At 43.9% G+C, this 19,475-nt stretch overlaps 1 protein-coding gene across 1 annotated transcript in view; it reads left to right on the top strand.

Annotated features, from left to right (window-relative positions):
• ZC3H3 (zinc finger CCCH-type containing 3) overlaps positions 1-19,475 on the top strand; it is a 1,776,692-nt gene that overhangs the window by 1,234,564 nt on the left and 522,653 nt on the right. Inside the window, exon 6 of the mRNA XM_086966317.1 lies at positions 11,448-11,535. Coding sequence (XP_086822443.1) covers positions 11,448-11,535 — 88 coding nt within the window. The remainder of the gene's footprint in view (positions 1-11,447; positions 11,536-19,475) is intronic.

Genomic DNA, 19,475 nt, shown 5'->3' on the forward strand with positions numbered 1-19,475 from the left:
GTCTGAACTGCGGTGGCAGAGTGGGCTAAAGAACGGTGATGGATTAATCCCAGATTTGTTGACTGGGTGTGAGTGTTTGATTGGTTCAGATGCTCCGTCCATCACCACCCCCTTTTGTACCGCTTTTAAAAGCGAGCAGCGCAAAAATGTTCACTAACAGTAAGAGAGGTGGAAGAGCAGCAGTTTAACTTTCCTCTTCCACGGCAGTGTGTGGGGCTGCCAAGGGTCAGAACTGCAGTAGCAAGTGGTTTCTGCACATACCACTTGCTGCGTTAGATTTGGAGGTGGAGGTGCACCTTTGAAGAACTAGGTTTTATTGCCCAGCACTAATTGTCATTGTTCGGCACCCTGGTGATGTTTTCTTTGAAGTCTGTGCCCTGGGCATTGGTAGCTGATATTCCTGCAGAGAGGGTGTTTGCTGTTTCCTGGCACTTGTTGCACTCGTGGAGTGATAACAAGCATTTGCAATGCAATAGGTCTCGCATTTGTAAGAGTTTGAGCTATTGACATTGTAAATAACTATGCCTTTTATATGTGTTGCTTTTTAAAACACGTAAATAAAAGGCATTGTCATTTACAATGCCAATAGCTTAAAATCTCGCAAATGCGAGACCTATTGTATTACAAATGTTTGTTTACATTCTAGTGATTAGTTGAAAAAGGACTACACATACCAAAACGCAAAAGAAAAACCTGAACTGGATGAGCACATTTGACCAATGCTCTTAGGAACATCAATTATTTTTCGCTTCTGCTTTATTTTGGCAAGTCCCATATTTAACTTAATTTGGACAAAATGTTGTAGATACGTAACAATATTCTAAGGCTTCTGTTTTAACATTTCACAAACAGGTTACTATTCTGTGGACTCTTTATGGGGAAACGCTAGAGATGTTTCCCTTAAAGCACTTCATTCAGCCTGCCCATCGCTGCCTGACTTGACCGCCATATTCAGTGGAATTATATGATTCGAACCGCCCTTGCACCTCATATGCAACCACGAGTAAGTCGGTGGTCGCTGTTTGTTAGAAAGTAGTGCTGACGAAAGCAGAGGAATATTTCAGACAAAACCCTCGAGTACTTCCCTACTCTTCGAGCGAGTGAAAGAATCAGAAAATGCCGAGAGCCTACTTTGAACACACATGTGCAGAAGAATGACGACGACTTTTGACGCGTACAGAACTCCCTCTGAGAAATCCTGCTTAAACACTGTACTATTTTGACAGCACTAAGAGTTCAGTGTCTCCCTGCTGCTCCAGCAACACCACCCTGGCAATTCTGGGAGCAGGAGGCTCACGGTTTGTGATCGCTACAGATTTATTTGTCCAGAGCTGAAGTTCCATTCTCAAGTACCCCGCTTTGTAGCTGTAGTTTCTATTTTGAATTAGAGGTATGAAAACAGGCTAGTCCTTGAAGCAAAGTTTTCACAAGCATTTTCAATGCCATAGGTTTCGCAGTTGCGAGATTTTAAGCTATTGGCATTGTAAATTATGATAATGCCTTTTATGAATGTGTTTTTCAAAGCAGCACATATATATAAAAGGCATTGTCATTTCCAATGCTAAAACCTCAAACTCTCGTTAATGTTTGGCATGGTTTCCGGGCTGAGCGCTGAAATGCACACCATGTAAATCATGCAACGCACATCACCTAAATATGATAAAGTCTCTTTAAATTCAAAAAAGCTCTTATCCCTAACATGCAGGGTCTTTGATGTTAATACATGAAATAATATCGCTGCACCTAGAGGAACACCTTAGAAATTAGATTTTTTAAGCATGAACTTAGAACCATTCCTCTGGTCATGGCAAAAACAGTTGTGAACTAAGAGGCATTTTGTAATGTGCACACTGTATGTGGCCCACATTCTTATAGTCTTATAGAGAGAGCAACATTGGGGAGAGAATTTGACCTAACAGCTTGGGAAGTCAACCTCGAAGCTGAGGAACCGGGTTCGAGTCTCGGCAGGGACACCCAACAGCCTGTGATTTTGGTCAAATCACTCAATCTCCCCGTGCCTAACAAAAATGAATGTGTCCATCTGTAACGCAATGGTGCTCATGTAAAGTGCTCTTATACCTTCGGGTCTAGTTTGCGCTATATAAAAAAAAAAACATAGTATAACAAATGAAACCCAAAACGTTTTTTATGCCTCATATTCTTAACTCACATATGTGAATATACTTTCATAGGCAATAATAAAGGAAATGGAAGATTGCTGAAATAAAATATTTGCCTAAGGTCACCCAGTTTAGTTAAGCGAGGAAGCTGGGATTAGTCTCAAGTTTTCTGGTTTTACTTTGTGCAATCAGCTACTAAATGGATATATATTGGTCACCGCTGTTTAACTGCAAATGTCGGTGCTTTGTGTTGAACTCTGTCTGCATAATTTCCACATTCCTTAAGAAGTACAGGAGAGACAGGCGTGCCATCTCCTTCCCTCCAGCCAACTTGTTTTTCTCCGGTTTGTACTGAGAGGCAATAGTTACATTTTTCAGATGGTTAGCATTATTGTTAATTTTGTTGCTATCATTATCTTAAAAAACCAGAGGAATTTACACTGATGCACAACACCAGTGACATAGACAGAATGGCATGGGCACTAGTGCAAGGAAGAAAATAGGCCCCTTGGCCTCTGTTTGAATGGTTAAATACAGAAATAATCTGCTCTCAGGGGCCCCTCAGGCCTTTCGGCCCTGGTGTTACTGCACCTGCTACTTTCTCTGGCAAGTTCCTCCCCATGAATTTTGTAGTCCACCCACCTCCACCCTTTGTGCAGTATGAATGCCAGGGAAAAACTGAATCACAAAATGAGAACTCGCAATGTTTTTATATAAACCCATTTAGTGTAAATAATGCTAATAAATAAACACATGATCAAATTCCTGTTTGGCCTAAACTGGAACCCTATGTAACTATTGCATGCATAGTCGTTTTTTTGACGTACATAGTCTTTGCTGCAGTGCACAGAGACCTTACACTTTCGCACACAGAGGAAAACAAGCATTGGATTATGCCAGATTAGGTCTCGCCCTTTGGGACTTTATATGTGTTTAGCCATGCAACAGTTGATGTTGTTGCACCAAGGATATTGTGCTGCATAACAAAATACTTATAAAGCCCCAAAGGCGAGACCTATTGGCTATGCCAATGCTTGTTTTACAAAATAAGAACTGGTATAATGCTGCGCCTTACAGCCTTGGTATAGAAGTCACTACATGTCAAAGTATGGATCTGTGGCGGAATAGTGTGAATGACAGCTGGGTGTATGGAGAATAGATGCACGGATGGAACAATGAGAGACGGTTGGCTGCATGGATGTATATGCATGGTTGGAAGGATGAGTGCATGGTTGGTTGAATGCATACATGGATGGAGTAACTGACAGGTAATTGTAGGCGAATGGATGGTTGACCGATTGAGTTGGGCGAATGAACAGCTGATTGTAAGATAGTTTCAATGAATTAAGAGGTGGGTGGGTGTATGGACGGATGGACCAACAGGCGCGTGGACATATGAGGGAGGAAGGAAGAATGGACAGACTGTTCGATAGTTTTGAAAGGACGGCTGATTAGATGGATGAATGTATGCAGGCAATAACAGACCGGTGGTTTGAGTGACCTGAAAGGTGATTTTATGAATGAGTGCATTGGTCAGCCTGCAACGGCCTCACCTCGGTGCAGTTTGCGCCCTTTGTGTTCTCTTGGCCCGAGCTGGCAGAAAATCCAACATGAATTACCTGAAGATTCAAGCGAGAAAAGATGCCTGAACGCCTCAAAAATGAATACATTGTTGTTAAAAATTAGCATTTGTATAGCACGCAGTCTTCCATTGGAGAGGCGACGCGGCGCCTTTCAGTTGGTTGAACAGCGCTGCGTTCTAAAGGGGATCCATGCAAATACACAGCCACAGACGAGGCTCGCTGACAAGCGCTGCTTTGTCCCCGAAGTTATGAAGGAGGCTAATCATTGTAATAAACGATCAATGCGCGTGGCAGGGCCCACCGTGGGCTCGAAGCCTTGGAACAGTGGGGCGATTCTCCTTCTAGCTGCACTTCCTGGCATCTCAGTGGCAAGCACAGAAAAACAAGCATTGGCCGTGCGGCCGTGAAAGTGACGCTGCCATGAAAGTGATTGCACTCTGTAAGGGTGCCCGCAAGCGATGCAAGGAAAGCCAGATCGCGCCTGTGCGCGTAACTGTGAGCGTGACCGCACGCCCGAGGCCATACAAAAAGCGTGTGGTCGGATTTTTGAAGCCCACTAACTAAAAGAATCGACAGAGCAGCGCATGCGCTGGCTCAGGCGAGATCTAAAAATTAGGGGGGACATTGGTTGTGACTCTGTTTTTGTTCGACCAAAAATATTATACACTATTATACACTCGGTGAACAGTGGCTCGAATCACAAAGGTAAATTTATGTGTGTGGATTTACTTATGTGTACATTTACTTCTACGCCTAGGTGTAACTCTCTATTTCCCAAAGGATTACACTTTGTAGATTTATATGTCTCCATACCCTCCAGTGAGGGGGTGGAGTCACTTAAGACTGATTTTACAAGTGTTAAGTTACCCTGAGTATTGTTGGTGCACCTCTCCCCCACTGAGGGAAAGTACAAGAACAGTTAATAAAGTAATTACTGTGTTTAACAACATTTAACAATATTTTAATGTAAAATATAAATGCAAAACAATTTGTAAAAACATTAAAATTGATCTCATAAAATAAAAAAATAGAGCCAGCACATAAACACCTAAAAGTAAAATGCTATTAAATAACAAAATAAATGAATTAGATAATATAGATTATCTTTTTATGTTGTTGAGTTCACAGGTGCCCGCATGGGTAGGTGCTCAGGTTTGTCGGTCTACCATTCTTGAAATCGATCATTGCATGATGCATGCACCATATACATGTACTCATTCACCTGGAAGGTCCGGTTCTTTATTGATAAAGCCCCACCCTTTTGTATCAGGTGTTTGACCCCATAGCGCAGCACTATTGGAGTGTGCAGCAAGTAGGGATGCTGGTCTTGTGAGCATTACTTGCCCTCAAGGAATGAGGAGCGTCCTCGAAAAAGAAGAAGATAAACCTGAATGCTCGATGCCTTTACACAGCAAAGCCACAAAGTAAGCCTACGTCTTCTTTCCATTACTCTCAAAACAGGAGGGGACAGGAGCTTCTTTACATAGCACAGTTTCTAAAGCAGAGCAATCTCCAAATATGTCTCAACCCTCACAATGTGCATTGACTTCCAGATCTGGCAACCCTACAAGCCCTCTTCAGGCCTCCTCACAGCCTAGAGGGCAGGCGTGCAGAGGTAAAGCAGTTTCAATGAAAGTAGCCTTAGCACACCTTTAGTAGCCGTCGTGTGAGCGAAACACAGTCCTCGAAGTATACACGTGCACATGCAGTGTGTAACAGCAACCAACCAACACCTTTACAAAGATTCAAGAACATAGAATCCCAAAAGAATAGTTTTCCATCCTTGTGTCTGGCTAGGTGGTTCTCACTCCCATAATCCTTCTAGTCATACATGGGATGACGCCCAACAATGCCTACAGAAGACATGGGATGAAGCCCAACAATGCCTACAGAAGACATGGGATGAAGCGCAACAATGCCTACAAAAGACATGGGATGAAGTCCAACAATGCCTACAGAAGACATGGGATGAAGCCCAACAATGCCTACAGAAGACAAGGGATGAAGCCCGACAATGCCTACAGAAGACATGGGTTGATGCCCAACAATGCCTACAGAAGACATGGGATGAAGACCAACAATGCCTACAGAGACATGGGATGAAGCGCAACAATGCCTACAAAAGACATGGGATGAAGTCCAACAATGCCTACAAAAGACATGGGATGAAGCCCAACAATGCCTACAGAAGACATGGGATGAAACCCAACAATGCCTACAGAAGACATGGGATGAAACCCAACAATGCCTACAAAAGACATGGGATGATGCACAACAATGCCTCTAGAAGACATGGGATGAATCCCAAGAATGCCTACAGAAGACATGGGATGAAGCCCAACAATGCCTACAGAAGACATGGGATGACGCCCAACAATGCCTACAGAAGACATGGGATGACGCCCAACAATGCCTACAGAGGACATGGGATGACACCCAACTATGCCTACAGAAGACATGGGATGAAGCCCAACAATGCCTACAGAAGACATGGGATGAAGCCCGACAAGGCCTACAGAAGACATAGGATGACGCCCAACAATGCCTACAGAAGACATGGGATGAAGCCCAACAATGTCTACAGAAGACATGGGATGAAGCCCGACAATGCCTACAGATGAGGCCCAACAACGCCTACAGAAGACATGGGATGACGCCCAACAATGCCTACAGAAGACATGGGATGAAGCCCGACAAGGCCTACAGAAGACATAGGATGACGCCGAACAATGCCTACAGAAGAAATGGGATGAAGCCCAACAATGCCTACAGAAGACATGAGATGAAGCCCAACAATGCCTACAGAAGACCAGGGATGAAGCATGGGATGAAGCCCATGCGCCCCACTATGCAATGCAACAGAAAGATATCTGTTTGAAAAAGGTGGCAGGGAAAGCCTTCAAATTGATCACATGCAGATGTATACATCTTAGGGAAGGAAGATCCCTAATAGAATAACATCTCGGAATGCAGGGATCAATCAACAAATAGTGCCCTCGGGATGGGCAACCATACATAGCAAGAATAAGTGTCTTAAGTATGCACTGCCTTATTCCAAAGGTCCATTCTTGCATCTAACTTATGGAGGCCATGCCCTTTCAGCCGCAGGGGACGTAACTGAAGGACGGTAGGGAGACAAAACCCATGAACTCGACAAGACTCAAGTAAAACCAGCATTTACAATGCAATGGTCCCTGTATTATTAAAGGTAGAGCTATTGGCATTGCTCATGACATTTTTTAAAAAAAATCATAAATAAATGGCATTGTCATTTACATTGCCAATAGCCTAATCGTTAAATTAATGGCATTGTCATTTACAATGCCAATAGCTTAATCGCTCGCAAATGCATGACCTATTGCATTTACACCCACACAGAGCCACACACACAAAGCCACCCGCACACATATACACACAGAGCCACACACACACAGCCACACACACAGAGACACACACACACACACACACAGACAGAGCCACACACACAGACAGAGCCACACACACAGCCACACACACAGCCACACACACACACACACAGGAGGGAGTGAGAAGCACTGTGGGGGAAGAGAAGGGGCACATGCCAACGTGAGTGAATAGGGAACAGACAGGCGTGGGGAGCAAAGTGTACAAATAAGCGGAGCATCAGCACATATACGCCTGGCCTTGGCAACAGTGTAGTCTTTTTAGTATTTTTTTTTTTTTTACCATCAAATGCAATCGAATTTGAAGGTTTGGGAGTAAAAACATAAATATATTTTTTTGTGGGGGTAAAAGGTGAGATTTACCCCACCGGTGGCAGTGAAGTGTTCTACTTTACAGGCAAATGTACATCGGTGATTAGGAAAAATGCGTCATTCACAGTGAAAAGAGACAATGGCTGAAGTGGGCAGCCCAGCCCGCCCCTTGCCCAATTTTATATTCGGTGGTGGCAGTTGAAAATTATGAATGACAGTGTAACAGCCTAATAGATGAAAAGCGCGGATTCAACCCCCCTCTGTGTGTATATATATCTACGCAATTCAATTATTCTGCTTAATGCAAGGGGCTAGGTAGGCAGCTAAAGCTGTGTCCAGGCCAGACCTTAAATAAAACTTAGTGGAGAGACAGAGGGTGCAGAGGAGCGGCAGGAAGAGGGAAGCAAGGAGGAAAGAGAGCTGAGGCGAGACATGACTGGATTGAGGGCCCAGGAAGAGAACCAGGAAGGCGGGCTGAAGAGAGAGCAGGGGTGGAGGAGCAGAGACGGAAGGAAGTAGGAGAAACGGGAGGAAAGAGAAGGAACGGTAGAACGGTGGAAAGAAAAGGAACATATGGAAACAGAGCAGATGAAGGGGAAAGAGAAAAGTCGCAAGGTATAACGTAAAAGCCAGTGACATATTTTCCGTGGCTATGGAAGGACGTAGGGGGGTAATGCGTAGGAGACGAAAAGAGGAAACAAATGACTGTTACGAAATGGGCGCTTGTGAGTGAAAGCGGGCAAACGCACGTGACTAGATCTTGAGGAGGGGTGGAAGGGAGAGGTTAGGAGAAGTGACGTGTGAGGGTGGGGGGCCTCGAAAGAGAAGACGCCGAGCCCGGCCTCTCGCCCTGCATGCAGCGTCATCTTATCTCCCCTCTCAGCACATTCCCTCATTATCGCCCACCCCGCCGATAGCAGTCCCCATGGCCTGGTAAATGTATTAACCCGTTTGAAAGGCCCCAGTGTTGCTTAACAGCAATTTATCACCCGCAGCCTGTGCTTTGCCGAGCATGAATAAGTCATGGAGGCCCCTGGGGCTCTCAGGATGACGCTCCTGCCCCTCGCGCCGGCGCCCAGTAACAGCGCGGCCTTTCACTGACGAGCAGGGAAACCTTAAAGCGCAGGGCCAATACCAGCGCGGCCCAGGGTGGTGACGTCAGCGGTGCATGGACAGAATTCCCGGGCCCTCGGCTGTGAACACGAGGGAGTTTCTAATGGTGTGACCCTTGCGCCTGCGGCAGGGATTACGGTGCCAGTGTTTTATTGCAGCTGCAAACATCCGAACATAAAATAAATAAGTTACCTGCCACGACGGACAAAGGGGTCCATGCAGGAAAATAGCAAGCAGATCCTCACGGCCAGACGACACATATAAAATGGCGGATGGAAGCTTCAAAAGTTGTTCGGCTTCGGGGGCGTGTTCTGCTGTTCAAAGAAGGCGTGGAAAAAAAGTGGAAAGAACAGCAAGGAACACACCCCCGAATCTGAAAAAGACGGAGCCTATTAGGAGGGACGGCTCTCTCCTCCAATGGCTGGCCTCCGTTTAGGGAGCCAGCCAGTAGAGGAGAGGCAAAAAGAGGAGGCGGGAGAAATAGCCATCTAAGCAACATAAGATCTCGGTACTTCCGGTTCTGCCTTTGGCAGACCGGATATTACCTCGACCTAAAAAGAAAAGTATTTCTAAAGCATTGCCTTCTCTTCACAAAAACATGTACGATTCTGAAAAGGAGAGACAATCCTAATTCACTGAATGTCCTACTGAAAGGGGCCTGTAAGACAACTCTGACACCTAGCATGGGGGAAGAGAGGCAATGGACTAATAGTGCAGCAGGGACTAGAAAAGTAACTTGTACTTACTAGATGCTTAAACGCAGTGCTGTCGTCTTCCACATATTAGGTGTTTGGATGTATGCGTGCCAGTTGAGAATCAGATGCAGGGAATATTATACCGTACTCTTTGCAGTCTTCTAGAAAGTAGGAATCACATACAGAGCAATGAGACCAGAAATCTTGGTGCACTCGCTGGGCTCAGTTCCCAAACAGTGGTTATAAGGGATGTCTTCTGGCATCGGTAATAATCTGACATAATCATCACATAGCTTGGAATTGGTAACCTAGCTTCATTTTGTCACTTCAAGTTTAAATTGAGCATTGTGAGCAAACAGACATACGACTCCCCGACCAGGAGCGGATTCAATTTGTTGGGATCACAGAGAAAGGAAGGACACCCGAGCCACCATCAAGGGATTCCCTTCATCAGATATACTAAATATTTGTCATAGGGATTAAAAGGCACCTCCCCTCCCCCGTTAACGAGGGGCCATCAAACACCGAATCCAAGGCTCGCCAAACCTGGCACAGAACCGCAACATGACTAGGAACTAAAATAAATATGCGTAGTCTGCTTTTAAAAAGTAGCAGAAAAGACCACCTCCACAGATCGTAGAGAAGATGATCCCACCAGTGGGTCCACTACCTGCAAGAGCTGGACTCCCAGCACAGCCCGACTCATCACAGTGCAGCCTGGCAGCTGACTTGAGAGCATAGAAGGTACAGAATACAGCGTCTTCTATGCTTTCAGGCGGATCCTGCATCACACAACATGGCAGCCATCCTGACAGTATAGAAAACAATGTTTGAAATAAATTATTTTTTATAGTTTTAAGATGCCCAGTCTTTGCTACCAGCTTTGCAAATTCCAGCTCATTATAAAAGCATCCGGCATTGGCAAAGCCAAATGCGGCTGCCAAAAAGCATTTTCTACGCGATACCAATGTGCCTTACCAATGCTTTATTTTCACTGCCATGACACTGTCAGAGTGAAAAGTCTGACCAAACGTCATAAGTATTTCACTATCAACCAACTGACCACCTCCTGGATCTCAGTAAAGGTTTTCTGCTCCACCACCAGTACTTTATCTAAAAGCAGCTAATCCAAGGCACTCACCCTTAAGACATGGGACAAAAACAGTTCGTTGTAGCAGTTCCCTGTCTCCTTTGTCAAGAAAACGATAACCTAGGCAGTGTTTACTAGTGGTCTGCTTGGCTGCAGCCAGATGCTCTAGTCAAGGGTATCTCTTCGACTCCATCTTACATGGATCATTCGCACCCGTTATTGCTCCAAATGCCGTGTTGATCCCCATTTGTCTTGTATGTGACCCCCACTCATGGATGCCCCCTAAACCCACCTGTTCAGCCTGCTCCCCCACCCACACTTACTGGTTCGTTCAGTATGACCCGTTGGGAAGTAAGGCCATGGCAAGAGTCGGGGGTACACGGCATCCACCCACTATTTTCAAAGGGTGGACGCTGTCCCACCTGCCAAGAAGTTGTGCCCCTCAGAAATATGTAGAACTTGTCCTGGTGTCATTTTCAGACACACCGGGACACGTTCAGCAGCTCCTGCACGGTGTCTGCTTTTTATTCTCAGCAGCAACGTGCAGGCAGTTAGGGGGCTTTTTTTACACCTCCAAAAGTGCGAAAGATACAGGCCGAAGTAAAGGGGCCATCAGGCCTCCTTTCGATTATCAGACGGGAGGCGGCCTGGAACCAATGCACAGGAGAGGGAACAAAGGCACACAGCTTGGTATCTCTTCACAGATACTTAAGACATGCATGCATTTTACTTTTTTCAGTCCCTGTATATGTGTGCGTGTGCACTGTACAAATGTCAGTTGGGTTGGCCTGTCCCAGTATTTACACAAATAACAATATAAATAGCACTATTTAATTTCTTTTATAGCACGACTCATCCTAATGCAGAGTCTTCCAATGAGGTCACTTCCTGTGATGCCATGTGGGATGTAACGCATCGTGATGTCATGCGCTGTGTTGGCACGCGCCATGATGTCACTTGCATACTGCCTAACTTGGTCAGTCCCCCCTCTTCTTTTTATAGGACTTGTGCCCTGAGTGGGGCATCACAAATGTTGAACGATTTAAAAGTCAGGAGGGTTTTCTGAGGGTGAAATGTTGTTCGTAACTTCTGTTTTCTTTTTCTTTTTACAGGACGCTACGATTCTTCTCCAAACAACTCCAGTTACATTTCCCCAACCTCTTCAAGCAGATCCGCAACGCCTACCCGCTACATTGCAAGGTTTGTTGACTATAATCACTTAAGCAGTAGCAACTATTTGTAACTAATTGTAACATGTTTGTATTGAATTCTAGTAACACAATATGTTATTAAAAGTCTATTCATGGGACATAACATAATTGTTTTTTAGAATGTCATAAAGTCTTCTAGCTGTTTGAAAACATTTTCTTTTCCTAATGTAGCCCTTTCTTTCTGCTGGCCACCCAGTGCTTAATTTGAGCCAGTGGTTTTCGGTGCTCGGCACTGACACTTCATTTTCAGCAGCAAATCAAAAATGAGAGAGAGGACTGGATAAGCCAGTCCGGATCCCCTGGTTTATATGTAGTATCAATAATGGACTGACTCAGTTGTGTTTAGGGAGACTCAGTGTGTACGTCTGTTGGCAAACCTATTGGTTTGGTTGTTAAGCCCTCACCCACCAACCTAGTTGGTGGCATGCTTCATCATCGGGCCCATCACAGTGACACCGAATGTGTCCCGGGTGTGCTTCGACTCCAGATTACTGAGGAACTGGTATTATTGCTGAGTGTGCATGTGTGGGGGGTGTGAAAGTGATACATCTGCTAGCAGGGGCCCAGATATTAAAGTTATCCATATACCCTCTGGAACTGGGACCCACTGCATAGCTTTTAAAATCACTTTCACCCCCTCCCCCCCCCCCCCCCCACACACACATGCACACTCAGCAAGTATACCAGCTCCTCAGTAATCTGGAGTCGAAGCACACCCGGGACACATTCGGTGTCACTGTGGTGGGCCCGATGATTAAGCATGCCACCAACTAGGTTGGTGGGTGAGGGCTTAACAACCAAACCAATAGGTTTGCCAACAGACGTACACACTGAGTCTCCCTAAACACTACTGAGTCAGTCCATTATTGATACTACACTTCATTTTCAGCACCAACAGTTATGGCAGTCTGCACATGGTGGCACTGTCAGTCGAATTTAGAGAAGTGTGGCTCAATGGTTAGAGCGGCAGACCCTGATGCAGAAGTCTGGCCCGGGACCGGGCATCAATTCTCGCCTCGGCGGGATTTGGGCTCAATTTCCTCGGACCTGATAATTCCCGCCTTGGTGCCTATTCTAATCATGGGTTCCACTCTGGGCAATAGCTTGCTTAATCTCCAGAACGACCCCAACAGCGCTGGGATGCCTGGCTTCACCTTGGGGGTGCCCAGGAGCGGGCATTTCACAGGGAAAAGCCAGGAAGGGTTCCACAGCAGTATGCGTACAGCACCAAGACGCCTCAGGGTATAAGTGCGCTATACCAGTACGAATTCATTTCATTTAAAAGGAGAACAGCCGTTTAATAATTCAAAACACAATAATACATGACTAATACCTACCGCCCAGGCTGTTTTGATAGCTTTTTGGTCTGGAATTGTCACACTTTAAAGCGAGTGATGGTTAGTAGTTGTGTTGGTGATGTCACTGGCAGTCCTTGCAGGGGCAATTTGTGGGGCAAGCTGCAGTGGCCTCCTTACGAGGGCCATGGCACTTTGAAAAAAAACAAATTACGCACTGTTGCCCCCCTTTATCCAAGCTGTATCCTCTAGGGGTCAGGACCATCACCATGAAGTCATCGTACACCTTTCCTCATTGTCTTGCATTGTACTAATGGCCATTCTGGTGCTAAGAGGGGCCACATCTTCACACACTAGTTGGCTCTTTCGTGAATACTGACGAGATAGTAAACTTTTGTGAATGCAGGCAGCATATATCTTTACTGGGTGGATCCCAGAGTACGGAAACTAGTACTGCATGAGTACGGTTTTCTGTAGTGTTATTTATTTATAAAGTTTTATATAGCGCGAACATGATCCCGAAGGATTTCAGAGCGCTTTACGTTTGGAGGGAAGGAAGGTAATAAATGCAGTACCGGCATCAAATAAGAATACCAAACAGAACAGTTACAAAACAAAAGGGGTCAATAGAGAATAATACAATAACTAGTCTATAGCGAGCTAAGAGGGGAGCAAATGATAGATTAAAGAAGAGTAGCACCCAGTGCAGGTCTTAAGGTTGTAAGTCCAATGCCTTAGAGCAGACAATCCAAACCCACTTCAGGTAAGTACTTGTTCATAAGGTATCTTTTAGCTTCCAATTTGAAAGTAACCGTGGAGGAGATTCTGCGTACTTTCGGGGGAGGGAGTTCCAGATCTTCGGGGCAGAGCTGGAGAAAGCTCAGTGACACGTTCTCTTTTTTGCGAAAGATCTGTGGTTTTAAGAGGAAAGAGTTAGGACTTCTTTAGTTTTCTTCCCTTGAGCTACTCTAATTGCCCTCTTATTTGGAACATAATATTAGACCAATGCAACCCACTATATGTGAGATCATACTTCTGAAGATATACTTCCATCATTCTTAAACATGCAGTGCTGTGTTGCCCTCAGTACTACTGCTTCCTTCAAGGATTCAATACTACTACTTTAAAAAGTAATACATTTAAACACTCTTTAGCTGCTCACAGATCAACCATCTAGTCCCCACTAAAGATATCAGACATACTAAATAGTGACCCCACAAGATTCTATGAACTCAAGTAAGTACACTATTCCTTATTTTGGCTTCAACACTTCATTAGCATCCCTGAAACTGCAAACTCAAATCCATCTCAGCACTGCAGACAGAGCTGTAATATTCAAGCGACTCTCTCGGCACCTTTTCATTAGAACATCTTTTCCAAGGACTCCACCTCCAAGCATGATATAGGCCACAAAAGCACTTCTCCAATTGAAGGACCGTGCAGCAAATACAAAAGTGCATCAGGATCAATTTCTAAACAAATGCGTATGTATTGTATGGCTTTCCTTCACCCTCTTTTCCACATTTAATTTTATTACAACCTCAAGCCATCGTCATGCATATAGAGCATTCAAAGTTGACCAGTAAATATAAGTAGATCTATAACAAAAGTTGTATGTACCAAATGAAGCAGTCAATGTAAAGCAAATCTGTTCGACGCTAATCAATAATCGGAAAAATACAAAGGAAAACACTGTTGAAATAAAAAGACGACTGCGATGTACTCTGACATGCCTTTGTGACTCAACCTCAACACATTCAACTCCCTGAAAGTAAAAGTGCAAGAAGGCACAGTCCTTTCCTGCTTGTACTCATTTTATATTAGTATTCCCTGAATATTTCCATTTTCGAGGGATTTGAGCCTTGTTCCTATAAGAATACATAAGGAGTTCTAGAGTTGTACTCATTTACCGAGTCCAAAATGTTTTTGTGACTAGACCCCTAAGTGCTTTGGACACGTTGGGACACGGCACACAGTTTAGTTCTTTTTCAGTCTGTTTTCCAAAACCTGAAACTATTATGGACAATCTTATAAGTGACGAGTAAGGGCACTTTCACCCATAAATCAGCATCTTTATCCAGACCATTGTTTGGTAGTATTCAACTTGCTTCATTCTGCCAGATTTTCAGCTGTGCTTCTTAATGATAGTACGGTAAGTTCGAAACTGCTTGCTCCCGTCAGGATTGAACTGTCATCTGCTTAAAGGCTACACTCTGTATTTCAAATAAAACCTGTTTCGTGGGCCTGCAGTGTTCCAATGTCTCTTAAGGTAATCTTTCGGAGAGTCTCAAATCAGTGAAGTAGTTGTGGCTCATTTAAAAAGATTTCTGCAACTGATAGTTGAAAGCGTTGGTCCTCCCATTCCAGGAAGATGCTCCTTATGTTGAGAGCATGGGGTAGTTAGCAGCATATAGGCCATGGAAGAGTAGTGCCCGTTGGATCCTTCGGCGTTTACTGAAGTGTGCTCATCTGTGTTGGAATATGAATTTTAGTTTTTGTAGGTCCAGCCAGCTCAGAAATTGTCAGATTGAACATTTCAGATTTCTTTATTTTTATTTTAAAGCTAGGCATTTTCTGGATTTTTGTACCCTTAGGTGTAAAGGGCTTCAACGTGTCTTCAGCAAATGTTAATAGTTTAAAGGTGTCCATGCCAATTTATATCCGCGGAATATTTCCTGATGCTGTATGTAACAGTTTCTATGGATATGACTGATATAAAAGGCGACAAGGGCCCCATGGGTGCTGGCAGTGTTTAAAAAAAGGTTTCTCGCAGTGTATTAGATGCAAGTATTGTAACTGTTGTCAATATTAACCACTGAAGCCATATCCCACGCTTCTTTAGTAATGAAATGTTGCTTCCAATTAATCAGAGTATCAACCTCACATTGTACATGAAAACAGTTCTGCAAATTCCCTCTCCTAAGGATGTTTTACCAAATACCAGTAGATACTGATTCACCATGCCGCTTCCCCCAGCCATGCCACCCTAGGTCAAGGACCCCAGAGACCCTCCACCAATATTATTCTAAGTAACATAATTTTCACACCATCCAGAGCGTATGTCCTTTAGCTCAGTTTATAATCATAGTTCACTTTATACCTCAACTGAGGTCTAGTGCTGGAGAATTCCCAACCAGTCCAGGATTTTATCAATCCGAATAGTCAGTGTTGTTAAAGCAGGTAAGTACTAATCGTTTGTGTTCATGTTAAGCTTTTCTCATTGGTGGGGAGGTGCTGGAGTCTCTACTCTCGTCTTTGCTTTTCCTCTTACAGTATTCCAGAGCTGTGATATGGGCTATGAGTCGAAATCTTGAGAGCAAAACTCCCCTGGGTAATTTAGCCTTGCATGGCTCGTGACCGTCATGATTTTAAGTAAGGATGAGAGGGGATCCTGCCATTGAAATCGATCTATCCTGTATTTTATGAGCAATGGTGCAAAGAACATACCCTCTCATTAGTGTCACCCGAGAGAGGTCTTAGTATAGATGGATATTACATTCCTTGAACATTACCTCCTCTTTCTTTCATTGCATCTATTATCTTCTCTTTACATTTTCATGAATGAGGTTGGGCCAAAGCATGACTTTGCTCCTCAATTCTCTCCACGGGCACCATGTCCTTCACCTCCAGGTCTTGGAGATGTGTTAGTGAAAAGTTATGTAATGCAGGTTTCAAGACCTGAGCAGTTCCTAAATTTCTTCAAATCTAAATTCTGATGTTGGCTCAATGAGTCCAGCTCTCCAGATCTTCACATCTTGCTCTGTATTTGTGTGTCTGTGCGTCCACAGCTTCCAACTGGCCCCCCTTCTGTAGGATGTTTATTGTGAGGTCATTGCATTTTGCAGTGTGCTCCCCTATATCTAATTTCTTTGATTGTCTTTTATCTAATATTTTGATATTTGTATTAATCTCAGAATTGAACAGATGAAACCACTGTAATTAATCTCCCTTACTGAGAGTTAATTCCTATCTTGATTTAACATCTTAGCTTGCTTCTATTGGATTCTTATATGGTAGGGATCTAAATACTGCCCGACTTTTATTATGCCAGACGTCTAATTATAGCAAAGTTCATTTTCTGCCATTGTGCCACTGCTGTCTTTCTTGGTTTAGTTTCTGAGGAAGTGTCTTGAGAATTCCGATGGCAACATTACATGTAAGCATTTAGTTGAGTTCACAAAGTGTTTTAATTTTAATAAATCCAGTTTATTCTTTTGGTCCAGTATTTAGGTTATCATTTGAGGACCAACAAGATTGCTCAGACTGATCTTTTCCACTTGAATACATTCAGTCATTCTTCAGTAAATCAGTCACCCCATTGTCTCTTAGCTTTCTTGATGATCATTACTGTGAGCATAGACTTGATGAACTCCTAGAGTCATATTATGGGCCCTCTTCTCAAAACTGTTTAGGTGTGCCAGTGTGGCATAGACATGCAAAAGTTTTGTTAACACTCATTAAAGGTTTAACAAAGAAAGACAGTTTTTGTCTGAGCAAAGAGTGGCGGCTCCTCCCTTCGGGCGGGAGCAGAGCAAACATGTAAAAAAATAGGGTAGTAAAATTATTTTATTACCGTTTTTTTATTTTTTTTACTGCCAGCCCTAGCCGAGTGTTAGGGCGGGGCAATTGCTGCTGATTTGCATCAGGGAGGAGTGGTGGCCACTTCAGTCTGAAGTGCACATCTTGGTTTGGTCGGCTGTCTTGCAACAGCCAGCCCGACATGCGCACTTTAAATTTCCAACTCAAGCTGTGTTACACAGCCAGGTGGAGAGCAGACACAATCCTCCTGTGCCCAAAGGAGCTCGGACCCAGTCACTGTAATCAATCCTGGTGCTTCTGTCATGCTGGTTGATATTATTCACAGCATGAAAGCAGCATCTGATTTGTTTACAGGAGTTGGCTCTGGGACCTAGCGCCTGGACGGACTGGAGAACACCGAGGAGCAGAGGATGGGAGCCAGTGCGTAAGTAAACATTTTATTTTTAACATTTTTATTAACTTTTCGACCCACTTACAGGTAGGCTTGAGCAGTGAACTCCGCTCTGTTCACAGAGTTTGCAGAGTTTTCTGCACTCCGTGCTCCGTGGGGCTCGCGGAGTAAAGAAAACTCTGCTTCACGTAGTGCAGCAGAGTTTTTTTTAGTTTGCACTACACTTCGCCACTTCCGGAACATCGCAGAGTTTTTTTGTAAGTTATCGGAGTTCCGCGTAGCAAAACTCCGCGAACTACACCCAGGCTTACTGACAGGCACTGTGAGAAACTCTTCAGCCTCAACTCCAGGGCTCTTATTCGTGGACTATTATATGCACTGTTTTTTATGCACCACGATTGGGAACTTTTGAGATTGACTCTAAAGTCATTGATGGTTTCTCACAGTGCCTGTCAGTGGGTCAAAATAATTGCTTCACTTGTCTCACCTCTTATTAATGTCTCCAGCCGCCACTGTGAGCATATATACTCACAGTTGAAAGCAGATGTCAGGGGTTAATTTTGGGGCTCAACCTAACTCAACATGTTCGACGGTGTGCACTCTCACAAACATATATGAATAAAGGTATTCCCAAACTCCTCTCCAACCCCTTCCGACCTTAGAAAAGGGTAGAAATGTACTCCAAATAAGAACATAATTAAAAAATGTCCAGTCTGGGAAAGGACATCACCCACACCTACAAAAATGTGGGACTGTAAGAAAAAAAGTTTCTATATTTTTGCCCTTGGAGACGCAAGGAAAAAGTGAATTTGCATTTACTTAGAGATATTCGTATGAAAAAATGTATGTGCAAAAGTGAAATTCACAACTGTATAATGGGAATTCCTAAACATTGTGAATCTGTACCCATGCAACGTCATAGACCTATTGGTGCACTTTTTGTGACCTTAAAAATTGAACCTCTACTTTATTTATTGCATGTTGCCCATAATGGTTTTACACTGATTCTTTTGCTTTTTAAACCTTTGGCATGCATCAAACAGGTTTTATTATACAACCCTCAGAGAAATGGCAGATATTAGTAGTCCTTAAAAAGTGCAAGATAGTTTAGCAAAAGTGTCTCAACATTTTAGTTTCAGTGCAATCACAAATCCTATTACCATTCTTCAGCATATTCACATACTATCAAGGAGCAGCCAGGGAGCATTTTAAACAGCCACAGGCAGTTGTATGGTGCAACATGTGCAAATGTTTTTATATTGAAACTACTGTCATGCAATCACGCTTATTTTTTTCTAGGAGTTCAACCCTTGCCCTAACACTAAATGTTTTGCACTAGTGAATCATATATACAGGTTTCAACATCTTGTACATTGGTACATATCGTAACGTTAGCAGCGGACTGACTACCAAAGGGTTTGTGCCTACTTGTCTGTAGCACAAAATTAACATGTAGCCAACTTGTCCTTGCCCCAAACAATATGTTCTGAGCATTGGGTAGTTAGAGATCCTCATCCTGGAAATATGCATGAACCCAGACTTCTTACCAAGTTGGGTTCACTTACAAATGAGCTTGTTGCTCTTTTACTGTCATTGGTGCCCAGCGTTGGCAATATTTGTAGCGGCTTTACTGGTGCATGAGCCGCCATTTACGTTTTTTCTGTCTAGACTTGGGGTGGTAGCTAGTGTTGGGCTACTCTGGTA

This window comes from Lissotriton vulgaris, chromosome 4_1, assembly GCF_964263255.1.
Source record: "Lissotriton vulgaris chromosome 4_1, aLisVul1.2, whole genome shotgun sequence".
Classification (NCBI taxonomy): domain Eukaryota; kingdom Metazoa; phylum Chordata; class Amphibia; order Caudata; family Salamandridae; genus Lissotriton; species Lissotriton vulgaris.